The following is an 18,140-nucleotide window of genomic DNA, read 5'->3' as shown; positions in this document are numbered from 1 at the left end:
CTAAACCAGCATCTGCATCTGCCAAGCTTGAGAAAGGGGTGTGGTCACTGGGCAGTTCCATGAGTCAGAATACACTGAGTGCAGTCGGGCAGTGGTGGCACACACCTTTAATCCCAGCACTCAGGAGGTAGAGGCAGGTGGGTCTCTGTAAGTTCAAGGCCAGCCTGGTCTACAGAGCTAGTTCCAGGAAAACAAAGGCTACACAAAGAAACCCTGTAACTAACTGCCCCCCCAACAGCCAAAAAAACAAAACAACCCCAAACAAACAAACAAACAAACAAAGAAAAAAAAGAAGAAAGCAAGAAAGCAAGCAAGCAAGAAAGAAGAAAACACTAAGTGCTATACTGGTCTTGACTCTCTTCCAAAAATCTACATTTTAAAACATAAAATAATATAATTGTTGCTGATAAAAACACATCAAATTCAACTATGGAAACTGGTTAATGTTAATAACTTCTTAGATGTCAAGAATATAATTAAAAAGCAGTTAAAATCAGCCAGGTGTGATAATATACACCTGTTATCCCATCAACTGTGTGGTGGAAGCAAGAATAGGACTGGGAGTTTAAGGCCACCTTTGGGTTACAAGAGACCTTATCTCAAAAGACAAAAATCAAAAAGAAAAAAATTAATGAGTGTTAGCTATGTGTCTCTACTATAAATCAAATGAATTTAACAAATAAAACAAACACATAGGAAAAGGAGATGATGCATTTGAAGGCATAATTTTGACATGTCAGAATATAAGACAACAAAAAAAAGACAGCATCAATAAAATTTAAAGTAAATGTACAGTCATAAAATAAGTAAACAATTTTCAAGTGTGCAAAACCAGCCAGGAAAGTGCTGTGTGGACATCTGGTTTTCAAACATCTGTTTCAAAAACTTTGAACTCATGGTGGAACGATTCCAAGGCTTATGTAAAGGACATGTCACCACCTTACACTATGTCTTTGTCACGACACTGGCTGCTCAGTGGCTGTCACCACCCTCCTGTGACAGATGCGGGCGGCATGGATGGGTGGGTGTAAACATGATGCAACACTAGAAAGGCAAGTTGTATCCTGAAGGAGAGACTTTTCAAGTATACCCTGGGTCTGTGTTTTATCCTTAGATCCCAGACACTCAGTGTTGCTGATGAAATCAGATAATGTGATTCTCTGTAACTGCTGTTATAGACATGTACATCAATAAACCTTACATAACTACATTTAGCAGTTAATATCTAAAAGTAATTGTTAAAGAAACACAAACTCTTTAAAATTATTAAAGTAAATCCCGTCCTTGCTGCAATCAGAAGAATTAAAATGTAAGTCCTGAATGCATCGAGTTAGAATATGAAGTTGATTTGTTAGGGTTATTTGTCTGGAGATAGGTGAGGTGTAGACACTAAAAATACACCTGTGGTCTCTTCTTCACTTTATATTTGAGCGAACCATACCGCACCTGAAGAAAGAAAAGTGTTAGTATTAACAACAGGTAACCCAGTCAGGTAGTGGTGGCAGAGGTGGGCGGATCTTAGTGAGTTTGAGGCCAGTCTGGTCTACAAAGCGAGTCAGGACACAGAAAAACCCTGCCAGGAAACAAACAAAAACCACCACCACCAAAAACTCAAACCAAACAAAAGATAACCTAAAGTAACTATATATTAAACTATGTATTAAAAATGCCATAAGGATATTTGTTATTTTGTATACTAGCTAAAACTAACCTAAACTAAAACAAGCAGAACTAAACAGTCTGACTGCTCTTTTAAACTAAGCAGGCTTTTTGTTTTTTCTTTATTTCTTTTTCTTTTTTTTTCAAATAGGCTTTCTCTGTGTTACAGCCATGGCTGTCCTGGAACTCACTCTGTAGACCAGGCTGGCCTCAAATTCACAGGGATCTGCTAGCCTCTGCCTCCCAAGTGCTGGGACTAAAAGGTGTGCGCCCCATCGCCCTGCTAACTAGGTAGGATTTAATACCTCATCATCATAATAATTGTTTTATTCTTCTGATATAAAAAGCCAACTATCTTAGAAGGCCAGACAGGAGGACTGTAAGTTCAAGCTCTACTCTGGCCACAGAAGGAGCTCTGGGTCAGTCTGGGCAACTTATTGAGACCCTGTCTAATATCAATGTGCTGGGAACGCAGCTCAAAAGTATGGTGGCTGCATTGCCTCCACGGGGCCCTTGGTTCAAATGCCAGCAGAGCACCCAAAGCAATCGGTCATCGAAGCAACACTCTTGCCAGTTACAACCTTACTAAGAACACCCACAGAAATGGAGCTGGTGACACAACGGGTGTGCGCAGTACACAGGACATTTCCAATCCCAGATGAAAACACCGACTTACTATTTAAGTCTTGCTGAGGACACAGTCGGTCAGTGAGTCTTAGCACAATGACACCGTGTGACTGCAGGGAAATGTCTACTATTTACTCATCGTGTATGGCTCGCAGAAAGCAACACTATGTAACTGATTCTGTTAGCAACTTTCCTTGCCTATGTAGAAGGCAGCAAGAGATAGAGTAACTGTGGGGTTTGCTAGACTGGAACGCCACTGTCTACAAAGAGCACAAAATAAGAACTTTCCTATTTCAAAATTTCCAGTGTGGTGGTGGTGGTGGTGGTGGGGATGCCCTTAGAGCCCCCACCACACCCGCTTTAATGACAGGTTTGAACTACCACACTGCCCTCTCCCTCAAATCCTTCATTCACGGGTCGTTTTCTATTGGTAATGACAAAGCAGAAGGAAACCCCTCACACGGATCATCAGGAAAACAATTACACTGACCTCTTTGCGGCCTTTGATGGTCTTGACAGACTTCATGCTCTGGGACCGCCGCAGCCCCTTGTGAGTCACCATCTCGTCATCCGAGAACGGCCCCTCCGCCTCTTCGTCTGTTTGCTCACCTCCATCCTTCACTGGAATTCCGTAGGCTAAACAAATGGCCAAGAAGAGCATGCCTTAGACGGAGGCCACAGTTACCCTGCCTCTTCACCTGCCTGACATGAGGGTCTATCTGGGGTTGCTCTGCCTGCTGTCTGGAAAGTGCCCCCCCCCTTCTCAGTGAACTTTCGCTTTGTGCATGATTGCAGATAAGGACCAGAGGACTCATTTCTGCCATGAACTTCTCCCTGACAGCTTTTATTCATTTGCCTACTTTTTTTTTTTTTAGATGAGTCTTGTTCTGTAGCCCAGGCTGGGCTGGAATTCACAGTCATGGCACCATTGCCAGCAGTCCATTCTCACTATGAACGATAAGTCAGAGGGTTCGGGAGCCAGCTCGGTGAGGAGAGAGGAGGGCCCACTACACAGTCAGACATGATACACACCGGTGGCATCAAGAACTCAGGAAGCAAAGAAGGACTGATCGTGTCTAAGATCTGCCTGAGCTAAAGGTAAGACCCCCTGTCAAAAAAGGACTGGCCAGGTGACTCAGCTTGAGTTTGAGAACGCACGGGAAAAGGCAGAACAAGAGAATGACTTCAAAGTGGCCCTTTGACCTCTAAGTGCACAATAATAATATCTAAGATTTTAAAGAGCCAAAACCAGGCAGGCTGTGGTGACACATGTCATACATCCTTAATCCCAGCACTTAGAAGGCAGGGGCAGGCGGATCTCGGAGCTTGAAGCTCGCCTCATCTACAGAATGGGTTCCAGGACAGCCAGAGTTACATAGAGAGACCCTGTCTCTGAAAAACCAACCAATCAGCCAACCAACCAAACAAGCCAAACCCAAACAACAAGAACAAAGCCAAATAACACCAAAAAACCCTCGGCTCTCCTAAAAATTTCCAAACAATGAAATAACACCCACATCCTGTTAAAAAGAAAACAACCCCCCCCCAAAAAAAAGGCCCTCAGTGAAAAATAATCAGATATGTTGTAAAGTTTCTTTTCACTCCCACATGAGTTGCATAAAACCCAAATGTTGTGTTTTAGGGTGTCATTTGTGCCTTTGATTTTAATTAGGACCCAAGCCCCTCCCCTACTTGTCACATTGTTGGTCAAATGATGAGGGAGCCCAGGAAAGATGCAAAGGGGCCGCAATTGGAAAGGTGAGTTCACTGGGGCAAGGTTACAGTGCTGACCAAGCCGGGATGTTTCCGTTGACAGAAACCACCGGCCATGAGACAGGTGTTAAGAGGAGACCTTCAGCACAAGATCAGCCAGTGACCATAGGGCCAGCTAAGTGGCTGTCATGTGGCCCGATAAATACTCATTTCTGTTCACTATGCAGGCACCTAGGAGGGATGGCTATTATAAGAATCCTAGTAGTACTCCAGGTTAGGAGTCAGGAGCAAGAGCACCCCATCCCTGAAGGCAGGGCCCTCAGACTCTAGCGTGTCTTAGCAGGATAACGTGTCAGTACACATCGCTGGGCCCCACCCGTGGAAGCTTGTGATTCAGCAGGCCTGGGGGGAGGGCAGAGATGAGCATCTCTAACAAGTCCTGGGGGATGATGACCATAGCTTTGAGAACCAAAACCCAAGGCTCCTGGCGAAAGCCAGACAAGGGCCAGTCTAAGGCAATGAAGACAGGGGTGGGGGTGTGTGCGCAGTTGCGTGGCCCTAAGCAGTTTAAAAGCCCTCTCTAATAAAGATAAGGAGCGCATGATAAGGGCCCAGGAGGAAGCACGGATGAAGTTTTCCATCAGGAAAATGGTGTGGAACAAATGTCTGTCAGTCAGCTCACCCAGGACACAAATAATTTGAGACTTACCATGCAAATTGTGAACAGTTGCTAATATGCTTTTCACTCTCATAATAACATAAATGACGTTAATTATATATTAGGCAGTAACAATTTTAGGCTGCCAAACATCTAGGCTGGAAATCAGAAAGGATTTGGAAGCAGAATCAGACATTATTTTGGCCAGAATCCTTTGTTTTCCTATAGTAGTCAAGAGTAGCACATTCCAGGCAGCACCAAGTGTGACCGTGGAGGGCTGGGGCAATGGAGGCCAGAGGCTGATGGGAGGAAATTCAAGGAAGTAGGGAGATGTTCCTTATTTAGGGTAAAATGAAGCCATATTCTCTCTCTCTTGGAAGAGGCGTCAGGGGTATTTTGAAGGGATTTATGTTGTTGTTACTATTATCATCATTTTGGTTTTTCAAGATAGGGTTTCTCTGTATAATAGCCCCGGCTGTCCTGGAACTGGCTTTGTAGACCAGGCTGGCCTCGAACTCACAAAGATCCACTTGCCTCTGCCTCCCGAGTGCTGGGATTAAAGGCCTGGGCAACCATGCCCCAGCTATGCTATTTTATTTTTGGATTATTTTAATTTCATCATGTGTATGTGTACGTGCATGTACGTGCAGGTGTCCACAGATGCCAGAGGAGGGTCCCCAACCCTCTGGAACAGGAGTTAGAGGAGTTGGCCTTGTACTGACCAACATGGACGCTGGGAACTAAACTGGGGTTCTTGGAAAGAGACGTATTTGCTTTTAACCATGAAATCATCTCCATAGTCCTCTGCCTTCTCTAAAAAAAGTTAATTTATTTAAGTGTGCATGCCATGCACAGACTCATGTGCTTTTCAAGGTCGCTCTTGCCTTGTATCACTTGGGTCCTGGAACTGTAACTGTAACTAAGTCATCAAGCTTGGTGGCAAGCTCCTCTACTCACCCAACTGAGCTGTGCTAACAGCCTCCAGACCATTATATGTCACAGGAAGCAGGCTTTTACGTAATTTCAATTTCTCCTTTTTTAAATTGCCAAGTAGCTTCTTAAAAAATTATTCTTGTATAATGAAGAAAATAAATTAGAAAAAAAATAGAGGCTGTCATTTCTTGAGTTTTCTATTGTATTTTTTAATTTTTTTCAAAATAAGAGTATTAGCCAGGTGGTGGTAGAGCATGCCTTTAATCCCAGCACTTGGAAGGCTGAGGCAGGTGGTCCTCTTTGAGTTTGGGCCCAGCCGGGTCTACAGTACTAGTTCCAGGATAGTGAAGGCTACAGAGAGAAAACCTTTCTCAAAAACAAAAACAAACAAACAAAAACCAAAATAAGAATATTGTGGCCGGGCGATGGTGGCGCACGCCTTTAATCCCAGCACTCGGGAGGCAGAGGCAGGTGGATCTCTGTGAGTTCGAGACCAGCCTGGTCTACAGAGCTAGTTCCAGGACAGGCTCCAAAGCCACAGAGAAACCCTGTCTTGAAAAACCAAAAAAAAAAAAAAAAAAAAAAGAATATTGTGTTATTTCTGATTGAGTAATGAATTAAAACTAAACAAACAGATAAACAACAACACCCTCCCAATCAAACAATAGAACACACACAAAAGAAAAACAAAAAAGCCCCACTACATAGAAGTAGACAGTGCTAACCTTTTAGAAGATCTCTGGATTTTCTAGCATGTAGAGACACCGAACAGCTTCACACCTCTTAATCCTGACCACCAACTACAACTGCCGCACCTCTCCACCCCGCTGTCTCACTGACCTATTTCTCCCCCTCGGAATGGGACATCATTAGTCTTCATGGTAATCAACTGTCACTGTAGGTGCTTGGCTTCTGTTATTGTGAATGAGAGGAGAGGTCCTGGACAAACCTCTCTGAACACTTGTCTGGCAGATTGTCATCCAAAATGATCAGTTCACTTTGAACTCACAGAAAGTCCAAGAGGCTGGCTCAGGGCTTTCCCCCTCCCCTTCAACCTTCCAGGCTTTTGCAGTCGCCCCAGTCACCACCAATAGTGCTGTGAAGGCACCGAGTGGGATTTCTGCCAGGGTCTTGTGGGAACCGCAGCTGCCAGGTGACTCCTGCGAGTCCACACAGAGGGGACACAGATTAACACCTGCTGCTTGCTAGGCTTTTCCAGGCTCTGACAGGGACACGTGCGAGCCCTTTGGGTGTGTGGCTCCAGTCCCAGCTGCTGTTGGAGCACAGCTGCATGGAACCCTGAACAGAATTACTTTGCTTTGCTGAGCCCAGTCACCCCTCATTCTGAACAAAGGGACTGTGATTGTTTGAGGAAACGGGGTTTTACAGTTGACAAGGGGAACTTTCTTGTTTGTTTGCCCCCGCCCTCCACTTCCTCCTCCTCCTCCTGACAGGGTTTCTATGTGCAGCTCTGGCTCTGCTGGAACTCACTTTATAGAGTGAGAGCAGGCTGGCCTTGAACTTAGAGGTCTGTCTGCCTCTGGAGTACCGAGATGAATGGCATGTGCCACTCTGGCCAGATGAGAACATTTCTGATGGCTTCCTTTTGTCTTCTTTGGGATGCAAGATGTGTTCTTTACCTTCCTGTACAGTAATTCTCATATTCTCTCTCTCTCTCTCTCTCTCTCTCTCTCTCTCTCTCTCATTTTTTCTCTCTCTCTCTCCTGTTTTGACCCAAGGTCTCACGTAGTTCAGGCTGACCAAAAACTGCTAGGTAGTTGAGGCTGGCCTTGAACTTCTGATCTTTCCTGCTTCCACCACTTTTTAAATCTGAGCGTTTGGGTTACAGGTATGTATCACCAAGCCCCGTTTATGAAATGCTGGGGATGGAACCCAGGACTTTCTGTATGCTAGGCAAGCACTCTACCCACTGAGCCACAGCCCAGCCTCGGGTCTTCATTCTTAAAAGTATTACATTAACCAATGGTTAGTTTGATTATAACCTTTTAGACACTGGCCACCATTTTAAATATTATTCATTCTGGGGAGAAAGTGGAAGAGTTACTTTTATTATTTTTAAGTACATGTATGTATACACATACATACATATCTGTATGTGGGCATGTGCACGTAGTCCAGGTGCTCACAGAGAGTGGCGGAGTTGGGAGTTATGGCGGCTGCGAATAAACACTGGAAACTGAACTTGGGTTCTTCCTAGGAGCAGTGTTCACTCTTAACCAACGAGACATCTCTCCAGCCCCTCTCTTTGAAGAGGAACTATGGCTAGGTGGGAAGCTAACATTTGGGAAGCTGAAGCAGGAGAACTGCCAAGAGTTCAAGGTCAGCCTAGGTTACAGTACAAAACTTGGGTCTTTAAAAAAGAAAGAAAAAAAGGAGGGGCTGTTACTTTATTTTAAAAATTAGCTTGAGCTATTATAATCATTTTCAGCCTGTCTCTTAAGAGAACGAAGTTTTTAAAAGACTGATTAACACCTTAATAAGGAATGTCCTCCGGAGGACCCGAGTTAATTCCCAGCACCCACATAGCAGCTTACAACTGTCTGTAACTCCAGTTCCAAGGGATCCGACATCCTCACACAGACAAAAATGCAGCAAATAAGCAATGCACATCAGAAAAAGTTAAATAAATTAAAGAAAGAAAGGAATGTCCTCAGCATCTTAGCTTCCAGCCTGGATGTGAAGGAAGACTGCTGCAGACGAGCCACGATGGGGAGACGACCCTGCTTGTTTCACACCTGCTTCCAAGACCACACCGGTCCACTCCAGGCGCAAGACACAGCAACTCCGACAGGCTCATCATCTCTGCAGAATATGCCGACAAGCTAGCTCTTGAACTGGAGTGCGCGATCTCACCACACTGCCCACTGGAGTAATCTTATTTCGGTTTTGAGTCATAGCTCGTCATCTGCTTAAGCCTTCTCACCTGTGAGTCAACGTCCCCGCTTGTTCACAGACCTCGCAGAGTGCTGCTTACCCATGGAACTGCTCAGATGTCAGTCCACAGTCTGAACAGAGAGTGCTGGTGACCAGTCAGAACTAAAGCACGGGCTGAGCTCTGAACCATGCCCACAGCCCCTAAAACCTCACAGATGCTTGGGAGGCCACAGCTCTGCTTTTAGTTGCACGATCAAATGATCAATCTTCCTTTCTTCCTTTTTTTCCCCCCTCAGGGTTTTTCTGTGTAACTTTGGCTGTCCTGGAACCTGCTCTGTAGACCAGGCTGGCCTCGAGATCACAGAGATCCACCTGCCTCTGCCTCCCGAGTGCTGGTACTACCAGTGTGCACTACCATACCCCGCTAGCTTCATGAATTCTGTCGGCAGCAAAAGGCCAAGTAGCAGTTTGACTTAGAGAAAATTTGGAAAGAAAGGGCTAGGGGTAAAACCAAAGCTCAAAACTGCACAGGAAAACTGAGACTCAAAAAGACATGCTTGGGCAGGGCATGCGGTTCGGTTGGCAAGAGAGTGCTTGTCCAAATCTCTGGATTCTCTCCCTAGGGTTGCATTATATCAGATGTGGGGCTGCACACCTGAGCCCAGCACTTGGCCGTTAGACACAAGAGGACCAGAAAGTTCACGGTCAGCCTTAGCAAGCTTGGGCTATGACACCCTGTCTGGAAAACAGAAAGACAACACACGAAATAATAAGCTCCAAAATATATGTTTAAGAAAAGTAAATTTTGCTGGGTGTGGTCATTCACACCTATAGTCCTAGCACTGGGGCGGTACAGGCAGGATCAAGAGGTTGAAGACAGCATAGGCTACACAAGACTCTGTCCTGACAAAAATGGTATCAATAGCCAAGTGAGCTCTGTCTCGGGACCCATGTGTCATATAGTAGCCACCCGAACTCTAGCCCTTTGATGAAAGACCCGTGCATATTCCAACACATAAGCATACCTGCTGGTTCACTGGCTTGTTTGCTTCTCCTCTTTGCTTCTGGCAAAGTCTGGTAGGGTCTCTGTCCCACAGGCTCATCACCTTGGATGGCTGTCAAATCATGCATGCTGAAACTCCGCAAGCGCTCCGTTATTGCGCCTTGGCTCTATTTAACAGAGACGCGATAAGACCCGAGGAAAAAAGATACTTTCAAATACTTAATATTCTTCTATTTGTCATACAACATGCTACAACATTTAATTAAGAAACACAGTAATATTTTGTCATATATTAACATCCCTGCACATCTTACTTTATATAAAAAAGCACTTGGAGCGGCTGACATCTAGGTGAATGCCACACGCTGTTTATACCTGCTTTCTGATATCTATAGCAACATTAATCCATTTTCCTTTTTATGCATCTCAAAGTATGCCATTATATCAATACATTATATTCCAGGCATTTCAGCATTATACTAAACTTTAAGATATGTTTTTATTTTATTTTTTAAAATAATGAAATTAACTTCAGAGCAAATAGCAATATAATTCTGAGTCGTGGCTCAGTATTCTGGATTAGTAATAGTAAAACTAGCCTGTTGGGGCTTAATACTTATGATGTAGAGAAGTTCTTCAAGGAAGGACAGTGTTTTAAAACAAGTGTAAGTCACGAATGGTAATAGCTCGAACTGGAGGTCGGTGGAAAGAGTTAGGAGCCAAAGAATTTTGGATATGCAAACATCTTCACACAATGAACAATCCGGCCAGACATGTCCATCACATGATAGTTCATTTCGTCTTTATAAAATGTATATTCATTTTTATTTTATGTATATGAGAAGGTGTCTGCAAGTATGTATGTGTACTACAGGGATGCAGCGACCTGCCAGGCCAGAAGAGGCTGTCTGATCCCCTGGGACTGGAGGTAGAGGCAATGAGCTACCATGTGGAAGTTGGGAAGTAAACCAGGTTCTCTGCAAGAGCAATAAACACCTCTAACCACTGAGCCAGCTCTTAAGCTCCTACTGTTGTCCTAAAAATATGACACAAGCAAATATTTAAATGCAAATTAATTAAAAAGGAAAACACATTTTTTTTTTTGAGACAGGGTATCTCTGTGGAGCCCTAGCTGGCCCTGAACTTATAGAGATCCGCCTGCCTCTGCCTCCCCAGTGCTAGGATTCAAGGTGCGTACCACTGTTGCAGAGCTGAAATGAAGTTCCTTACTTTCACTAGCCACATCTAAGATGTCTCTGGCTGCCGGCAACTGCAGCGGAAAGAGTACGGCCAGCACGGAGAGCATCCCCATCACACACCGCATGCAATGGTTTTCATCACCACTTGGCTTTCATGGGGGATATTCATCTGAACTTTTAAGACATGTCTCTCTAAACTGTGAAGCTTTGTAAAATGAAAAAAAAAATCCTAAATTTACCCACTTTAAATCTGCATAGCATACGTATGATTCATTGTTTTATTTATAGCTGGGCTAAAAATACTTGTCTCAAGGCGCTTACACTGATGATTTCTTCCCACACATGTGAATTTCGGATTGCCTCTACTTCTCACATCACCATGGAAACTCACCCGTCATGCTTCATCTCTAAACTTCAGCGTTAAAGGTGTTACAAACATTTGGGCGTTTCTTTTCACGTGTGTTTTACCCTGAAGAAACAGCTCGTCGATTCACAAGTCATGATTCAGTACTCTAGCTTACCGATACCATGTCAAACCACATGCTGTGTCTACTGCCTAGGTAAGGTTTGTATTTCTGCTACGCTTTGAATTGTGCGAGAACGCTTAAAGTTGGGGCTGGAGAGAAAGCCCAGTGGCTAAAAGTTCTCATTGCTCTTGTAGAGGACCTGGGTTCAATTCCCAGACCCACACAGTATATATCATTTGCAATTCCAACTCCAGAGGACCCAATACCCTCTTCTGATCTCTTTGCATACCAAGTGTGCACATGGTACACATATATAAACACAAAGGCAAAACACTTTAACATAAGGAAATATATCCAAGGAAAAAAGGGAAAACGTTTAAAATCCATATCCCCATTTAAATAAGTGGATATCACACATTTAAAAATTATTTTTGGAGGGATGGTGGTGCACACCTTTAATTCCAGCATTTGGGAGTCAGAGGCAGGTGATCTCTTTGAGTTTGAGACCAGCCTCATTGACAGAGCAAGTTCCAGGACAGCCAGGGCTACACAAAGAAACCTTGCCTTGAAAAAACAAGCCAATCAACCAAAACAAAAAACAAAAAATTAGGTTTTGATCCAGGTGTAATGGCTCATATCTTTAATCTCAGCACTTGAATTTGATCCCCAGTCCCCGTGTAGGAGTGGAGGGAAGGAGTCTACCTCACAAAGCTGTCCTCTGCACACTGCCTCTCCTCTATCATGCACACACAATAACACATTTAAAAAGACTCTCGACAAACTTAGCTCATGATATTATTTTCTGTTGAGCAGATATATAGCACTGACTTAGAGCAGAGATGGGAGTGAGACACTGTAGAGATAAAGGTCACGGAAGGGCTGTGCTCATCTATCTCCTTAGAACTGTTCGTCACTTTCTTTACTGTGCCTTGCTCTTTCTGTAAATCCTCAATACTCCTGGCCTGTTCTTTCCATCCCATACCTACATACAAACGGCATGCAAGTCCACATTTTATGACTTGGGTTTTAAATAGATCTGTGTGTCTATCTAATCTATCTATCTATCTATCTATCTATCTATCTATCTATCTATCTATGCAACCTTTCCACCCCCTTGAATACAATTTCCAGGGCTAGTTTTAATGAGGTACAATGGCACTGATTGTTGACTGGGTTAATAATTGTACCATTGCAAGTGGTTTTAATTGGTGCAATCAGTAGAGAAAGCTTACCTCAACAATGAACCAGAGTGCTGTTGTTGCTGTATGATGTGTGTTTGCTATAGGAGCCAGGAGCCAGATTTTAGGAGACCAGAGACAGGGTGAATCTTAGGCTTCTGCCCTCCTAGACCATCTAGAATGGTCTTTTGTTGTTGTTGTTGGTTTTATAGAGACGGGGCTTCTCTGTGTAACAACCCTAGCTCTCCTGGCACTAGCTCTTGTAGACTAGGTTGGCCTCAAATTAACAGAGATCTGCCTGCCTCTGCCTCCCGAGTGTTGGGATTAAAGGCATGTACCGCCTGGTTTAGAATGGTTTTATACTGAGCAGGTCATTAACATGCACACTTAGTATTCTTTTTATGACTATTCCCTGCCCCAACCTGACATAAACCAGAGTTATCTGGGAAGAGAAACCTCAGTTGAGAAAATGCCTCTATCATATTGCCTGTAGGCAGATCTGTAGTGTATTTCCTTGATTAAAGATCAGTGTGGGAAGGACCAGCCCACTGTGGGCGGTGCCACCCCTGGGCAGGTGGTCCTGAGTTGTATAAGAACTCAGGCTGAGCACACCATGAAGACAAAGCTGTAAGGAGTACTCTTCTATGGCCTCAGTTCTGGCCTTGGGTTCCTGCCCTGACTTCCCTCAGTGACGGCCTGTGGAAAAACAGAAAGTGGGGCTAAGGGCACAGCTCAGTGGGCAGAGCACTTGCTTAGCATGAGCCTGCAGGAAGTCCAGGATGCCATTCCAGCATGGACTGAACAGGGCCTAGTGATGCATGTCTGTCATCCCAGTGATCAGGAGACGAGGGCAGCAGGACCACAGGCTTAAAGTTGTCCTCAGCTACAGTGATTCTGAGGCCAGCTGGTGACACTTAGGGAAGACAAATGGGGGAATAAAAAAGGGGATATAAGCTGGGTTTTTTTTTTTTTTTTTTTTTTTTTTGAGGACTCTTGACACTTCAACAGTTCTTACTACCTTGGGAAACTGGATTTCCCACTATATAGTTTTTTTTTTTTTTAATAGACAAAACCACATCTAAAATGAGAACAGAGAGTAAGTGTAGCACTGTAAAGTTGAAAAACATTCAATATGTTGTAATTATCCAATGTAACTACTTCAAAGGAGAGAAGTAATTACAAAATAACCATATCCGAAGGGCAACTTGCTCACTCTGGTCCTAATCACATCCATGATGAAGGGATTGCAAGCCTGCAGGATGTGGGGAAAATATGCAAAATGAGGACAGTATAATTAATGTTTAGGTAGATGAGATGGGTGATTGATTTTCTAACCCTTCAAATTTTTCTTTTTTTTTTTTTTTTTTTTTTTTTTTTTTTTTTTTTGGTTTTTTCGAGACAAGGTTTCTCTGTGGTTTTGGAGCCTGTCCTGGAACTAGCTCTTGTAGACCAGGCTGGTCTCGAACTCACAGAGATCCGCCTGCCTCTGCCTCCCGAGTGCTGGGATTACAGGCGTGCGCCACCACCGCCCGGCCAAATTTTTCTTTAATATTCTGAATTAATGATTTTATTTAATAAAGTTTAAGAAAAATCTTTTTAAAAGTTAGCTTTAAAATCCGTATTCCAAGTGAAGGGTTTTGCTACAGCATTCTCAGCCACCTTTGTCCTTATCTGTCCTCACGCTGGCTTAATGGAGACCTGATTATAGTAACATGCTACACAATAACAATTTCTGCTCCACTGGTCACTAGGGTTTTTGTATCTAATGCTTCGCTTCCTATCATCAAAAGAAACACAGTTGCAGAGTGGCCAGGAGATGGAGGTAGGCCAGACATACATAGTGTGTGGCCTTGCCTCGAAAATGAAACAAACACAGAAGAATAAAAATAGTTTTTCTGCTATCTTAAAAAAAAAAAAGATTTGTTAAAAAAGTTTTAAAAAAAATCTATTTTTACTTTTTAAAACTGTGCATGTGCCTGGGGGATGGGTGTGTGTGTGTGGGGGGGGGGTTGGTGTGTGCATGTAAGTGTTGGGGCATGCAGAAGCCAGAGGCTGTAGCTGGAGGTAGTAGCTAGAGGCACACAGTAGTGAGCCACCCAGTGTGGTGCTGGTAACTGAACTCCAGGTTTCTGCAAGAGTAGTACGTGTTCTTATCTGCCAAGCCATCTCACTAGCCCAGCTTCTGTTTTGAGGGCAAAGTAGCAAAGCCTACACATTTATCACTAATAGGTATTTCTGCTTTGCTTCAATTAAATGTGTGCCCCTCCTCCTCTCTTTGGCTTGCACAATATTAAACAAAAGGATAAGAAAATTGAGGCTAGTCTGTGTAGAGTATAGAAACAGCACTCCAGTCAGGAAGAAGGGGTCACCATTGACAGGGCATTGCATACTCTAGCACTTTAGATTTCATTCATGTCAGAACTATATGCACAGCTGGGTATGGTAGCTCACATTTGTAATCCCAGCCCTTGGGAAACTGAGGCAGGAGGGTTCTGGGTTCTAGGTCAACCATACAGCGTTAGATCTATATATAGCCATATAGTGTTATCCTATCAAGCTTTATCGCAGTCTATGCTTTTCTATGGTAATTCTTACTATCCCATTCCGTTATGACCGTCACTCAGCTCTACTTGTCATCTGGGACGGGTGTTACATTTAACAGTTGCTACGTTTAGTTCTCATTGTTGGGGGAACCTCCCCTCTGGATAGTCGATAAAAGCATCGATGAAGTCCAGGGTGGATCTAGATGTATTCCCACTAGGTGAATGATGTATCTTAGTGTTTAAGATTAGAGATTGAAGAATAATTACTATAGATAAAAAATTTAAAAGGAACTAGAAGATCAAGATGACTTGTAATCATTTCCTAAACTTCTTATACATGTGTGTATGTTCTTTTAGTTTAGTCGTGTGTCCTCCCCTCCTCCGCCCCTGCCCAGATTCAGTACACCTTTGAAGCAGGGTCTCTCAACCTCAGTGCCATTGCTCTTCTGAACTGGAAAGTCTTTGCAGTGTTTCTGCCCTGCAGGACAGTAAAGCTGCATCCCTGACACCTACTTAGGTGTCAGGAGTGGGTCCTGGTCACTTGTGAGGACCTAAAACGTCCATGTTGGTGCGCGTTGGAGCATAAACCACTTCCAGTTGAGAGCTGCCGTTCTGGAGATGCAGCAGGTTTTAGATATCAATTGTCTACCCTTCGCTTTATAGACAAGAAAAGTGCTTAATTCTTACATTAGTGTAGATGGTTTGCCTACAGTCTTGTGGCCGATACATGGCAGAATCCAAACTTAAAGAGAAAAAAATCCAGACTAATTCGAGTGTTCTAGAATTCAGTGTCAGCTACGCTAACCTGCTCTGTGGACTGTAGGAAAATGGACTGGATTTTCTCTTCTTTACAGAAAAGGGGAAGAATCTGTAAATGAATATTCTCAAAATCCTTTCACAGAAAGCCATTAAAACAGATAGCAAGGGGTCAGGAATTTGAAGGTAATAATGGTGGCTTTAAAAGACAATTAGATTTCAGCAATTTTACCTGTAGAGCTCTAATTTCCTTAAGTTTTTTTTTTTGGGGGGGGTCTATTAAAGAGGCGTAATGAGAAGAGGCTGCCAGAGTGAATGCTGAGGTGGCCCAAGGGGCCAGCGGCTCTGCTCTTCACCTGCCCTTCATCGCATGGGTGGCGGGCAGCTACAGCAATGCCACCTGAATCTCCGCCGTGGAAGCAGGGTTGCTTAGCATCCTCAGCAGAATCCTTGAAGGTCCTTCATGTATTTGTGCTTTGCTCAGCCAAAATAAACTCGTACACTGACCTTGTGAACAGATGCCTGGTAATGAGGCCAGAGGACTGAGTAACATTTTTCAGGGAATTGCTTTATGGTGTAATAAATGTTCTGATTAGATTCCTGTTTCCATCTCTTACACGCTCAAGTGGTTCAACCTGGGGATCCTAGGCAGAAAGTCGCCATCGCCTAAAGATCATACAACGAGTGCAATAATGTTTAGACTGAAAGATATTTCTAACAAACCATGCTTTCATATATATATGTATATAAAAACAATGCATAAATTTTGCTATCGTTTTTCTTTCATTTTCTCTTTAATCCTGACCTATTTCTCAATTTGGCTCCAATTTACTTGAGTATGAAATGCCTGCTTCAGTGAGTTCTTTTGTGACAATACTTTTTTTTTCTTTTCTTTTTTTTTTTTGGTAAATGTCTCCAGAAATGAAACTGATTCCAGCCACTTAGAGAAAGCACAGTATACGTTGAGGCTAACAGAGCTAGCATTACATGGTACTCAACAGTTACTATTTCTAACAAACACAACAGCACCAGGAATCGAGTGTTCCAGCATTCTTACAGTCATGAGAACATGATATGACCACACACACTGAGACTCTTTCGGTTAAACAACCACGACACCAGCAAGCAGGGCAGTGAACTTCAGTGGTGGGCTGGTTTCCTGCTTGGGGGCGGGGAGTGGAAAGTTGATTTTGAGTTGTTAAATATAAAAGTGAAATCCATGAATCACAAAAGAGGAAGTAGATACGGGATTATCTTTTGTGGCATTTTTTTTTATAGAAAAGTCTTGCTGTGAGATAACATTATTTAATATCAGAGGGTCTTAGCAACCAAAAGATACATTGGCTGCAGTCGGAAGGTAAGGCGCCTCCGAGGCCACAGGGCCAGACTATCTTAGATTGCATCTTAGACTAGGATAATGGAGAGACGTCAAGTGTGCAAGAGATAGCGTGGTAGGATGGTAAAAACTGATGAAGGCAAATATGAGATAAAATAAGGGAATAAGGATAAAATTATATTGTGAGGGTTGCTGACTTCCCATGAAGCAATAATAGGCTTAATAAATATAAGTCATGATACAGTAAATAACCCACAAATAGTTATATAACATGGTTAGGAGTTGGAGAGATGACTCAGCAGCTGAGAACACTTGCTGTTCTTACAAAAGAAATGAGTTCAGTCTCCAGCCCCCTTAGAGGAGTTCACAACAACTATGGCTCTAACTACGGGGACCCAACACCTGCTTCTGGCCTTTGGGGCCCAGGCATGCATATGGTGCACATATACACAAGCCAGACAACACATTAGGAATATTTCTAAGTGTTAAACTGAGAACCACTGGGGTTTCTTTCTATGTTTACTAAAACAACATCCTCAAATGCGTTTTCAATGCCCGTTCAAAGTTGAAATTGAATTTGCAGTTTTCTACACAGGATCACATTAAATGATGCTTTTTAAATAAGACAAGTTCAGAAATGTCTTTGAGGTGTAAATGAATGTATTCACTTGGCCTGCACGGTCAAACAATGCTGAGCTTAAACAGGAAGGAGCAAGCTCTTTGTGGTCACACCCCTCTACACACAAGCACAATAAGATAAACCCTCTGACCTGTGCCCCGAGAGTGAGAGCTTTCTCTTCCACCTCCATCCCTCCTCCCTAGCCCCACTTCTCAGCACAGCAAGAGGACAGTTGTTCAATTCTTTGTGTTCTTCTTACTGCCTGGCTGGGCCAGGTTCTGTTATTGTACATTGCTTCTTCTTGTTGTTTTGTTTTTTTGAGACAGGGTTTCTCTGTGTAGCTTTGGATTCTGTCCTGGAACTTGTTCTGAGGACCAGACTGGCTCTAACTCACACAGATCTGCTAGCCTCTGCCTCCTGAGTGTTGGAATTAAAGGTCTGTGCCACCACCGCCGAGCTGTACTTTGCTTCTAATAAAATTCTTGTTGTTTTTTTCCCCCAGAGTTAATAATTGCCTTTTTAGTTTTCATTTGCTTAGCTGTCCTACCCTGTGC

General features: G+C 43.4%; 1 protein-coding gene across 2 annotated transcripts in view; it reads right to left on the bottom strand.

The window, feature by feature from the left end:
* Window positions 1-210: 210 nt before the first annotated feature.
* The window catches only part of Reep3 (receptor accessory protein 3), a 75,546-nt gene continuing 57,616 nt past the window's right edge, over window positions 211-18,140 (bottom strand). For both annotated transcript variants that reach the window (XM_041655886.1, XM_041655887.1), the window contains 3 exons: window positions 9,511-9,655; window positions 2,777-2,922; window positions 211-1,446 (listed from right to left, as the gene is read on the bottom strand). In XM_041655886.1, coding sequence (XP_041511820.1) covers window positions 1,390-1,446; window positions 2,777-2,922; window positions 9,511-9,655 — 348 coding nt within the window. In that variant the 3' untranslated portion in view covers window positions 211-1,389. The remainder of the gene's footprint in view (window positions 1,447-2,776; window positions 2,923-9,510; window positions 9,656-18,140) is intronic.

Source organism: Microtus oregoni, unplaced genomic scaffold (assembly GCF_018167655.1).
Source record: "Microtus oregoni isolate MIOR12 unplaced genomic scaffold, Mior012 000007F_ref0000211, whole genome shotgun sequence".
Lineage (NCBI taxonomy): Eukaryota > Metazoa > Chordata > Mammalia > Rodentia > Cricetidae > Microtus > Microtus oregoni.
Note: the sequence above shows the minus strand (reverse complement) of the source record. Positions and strands in the feature narration are given on the sequence as shown.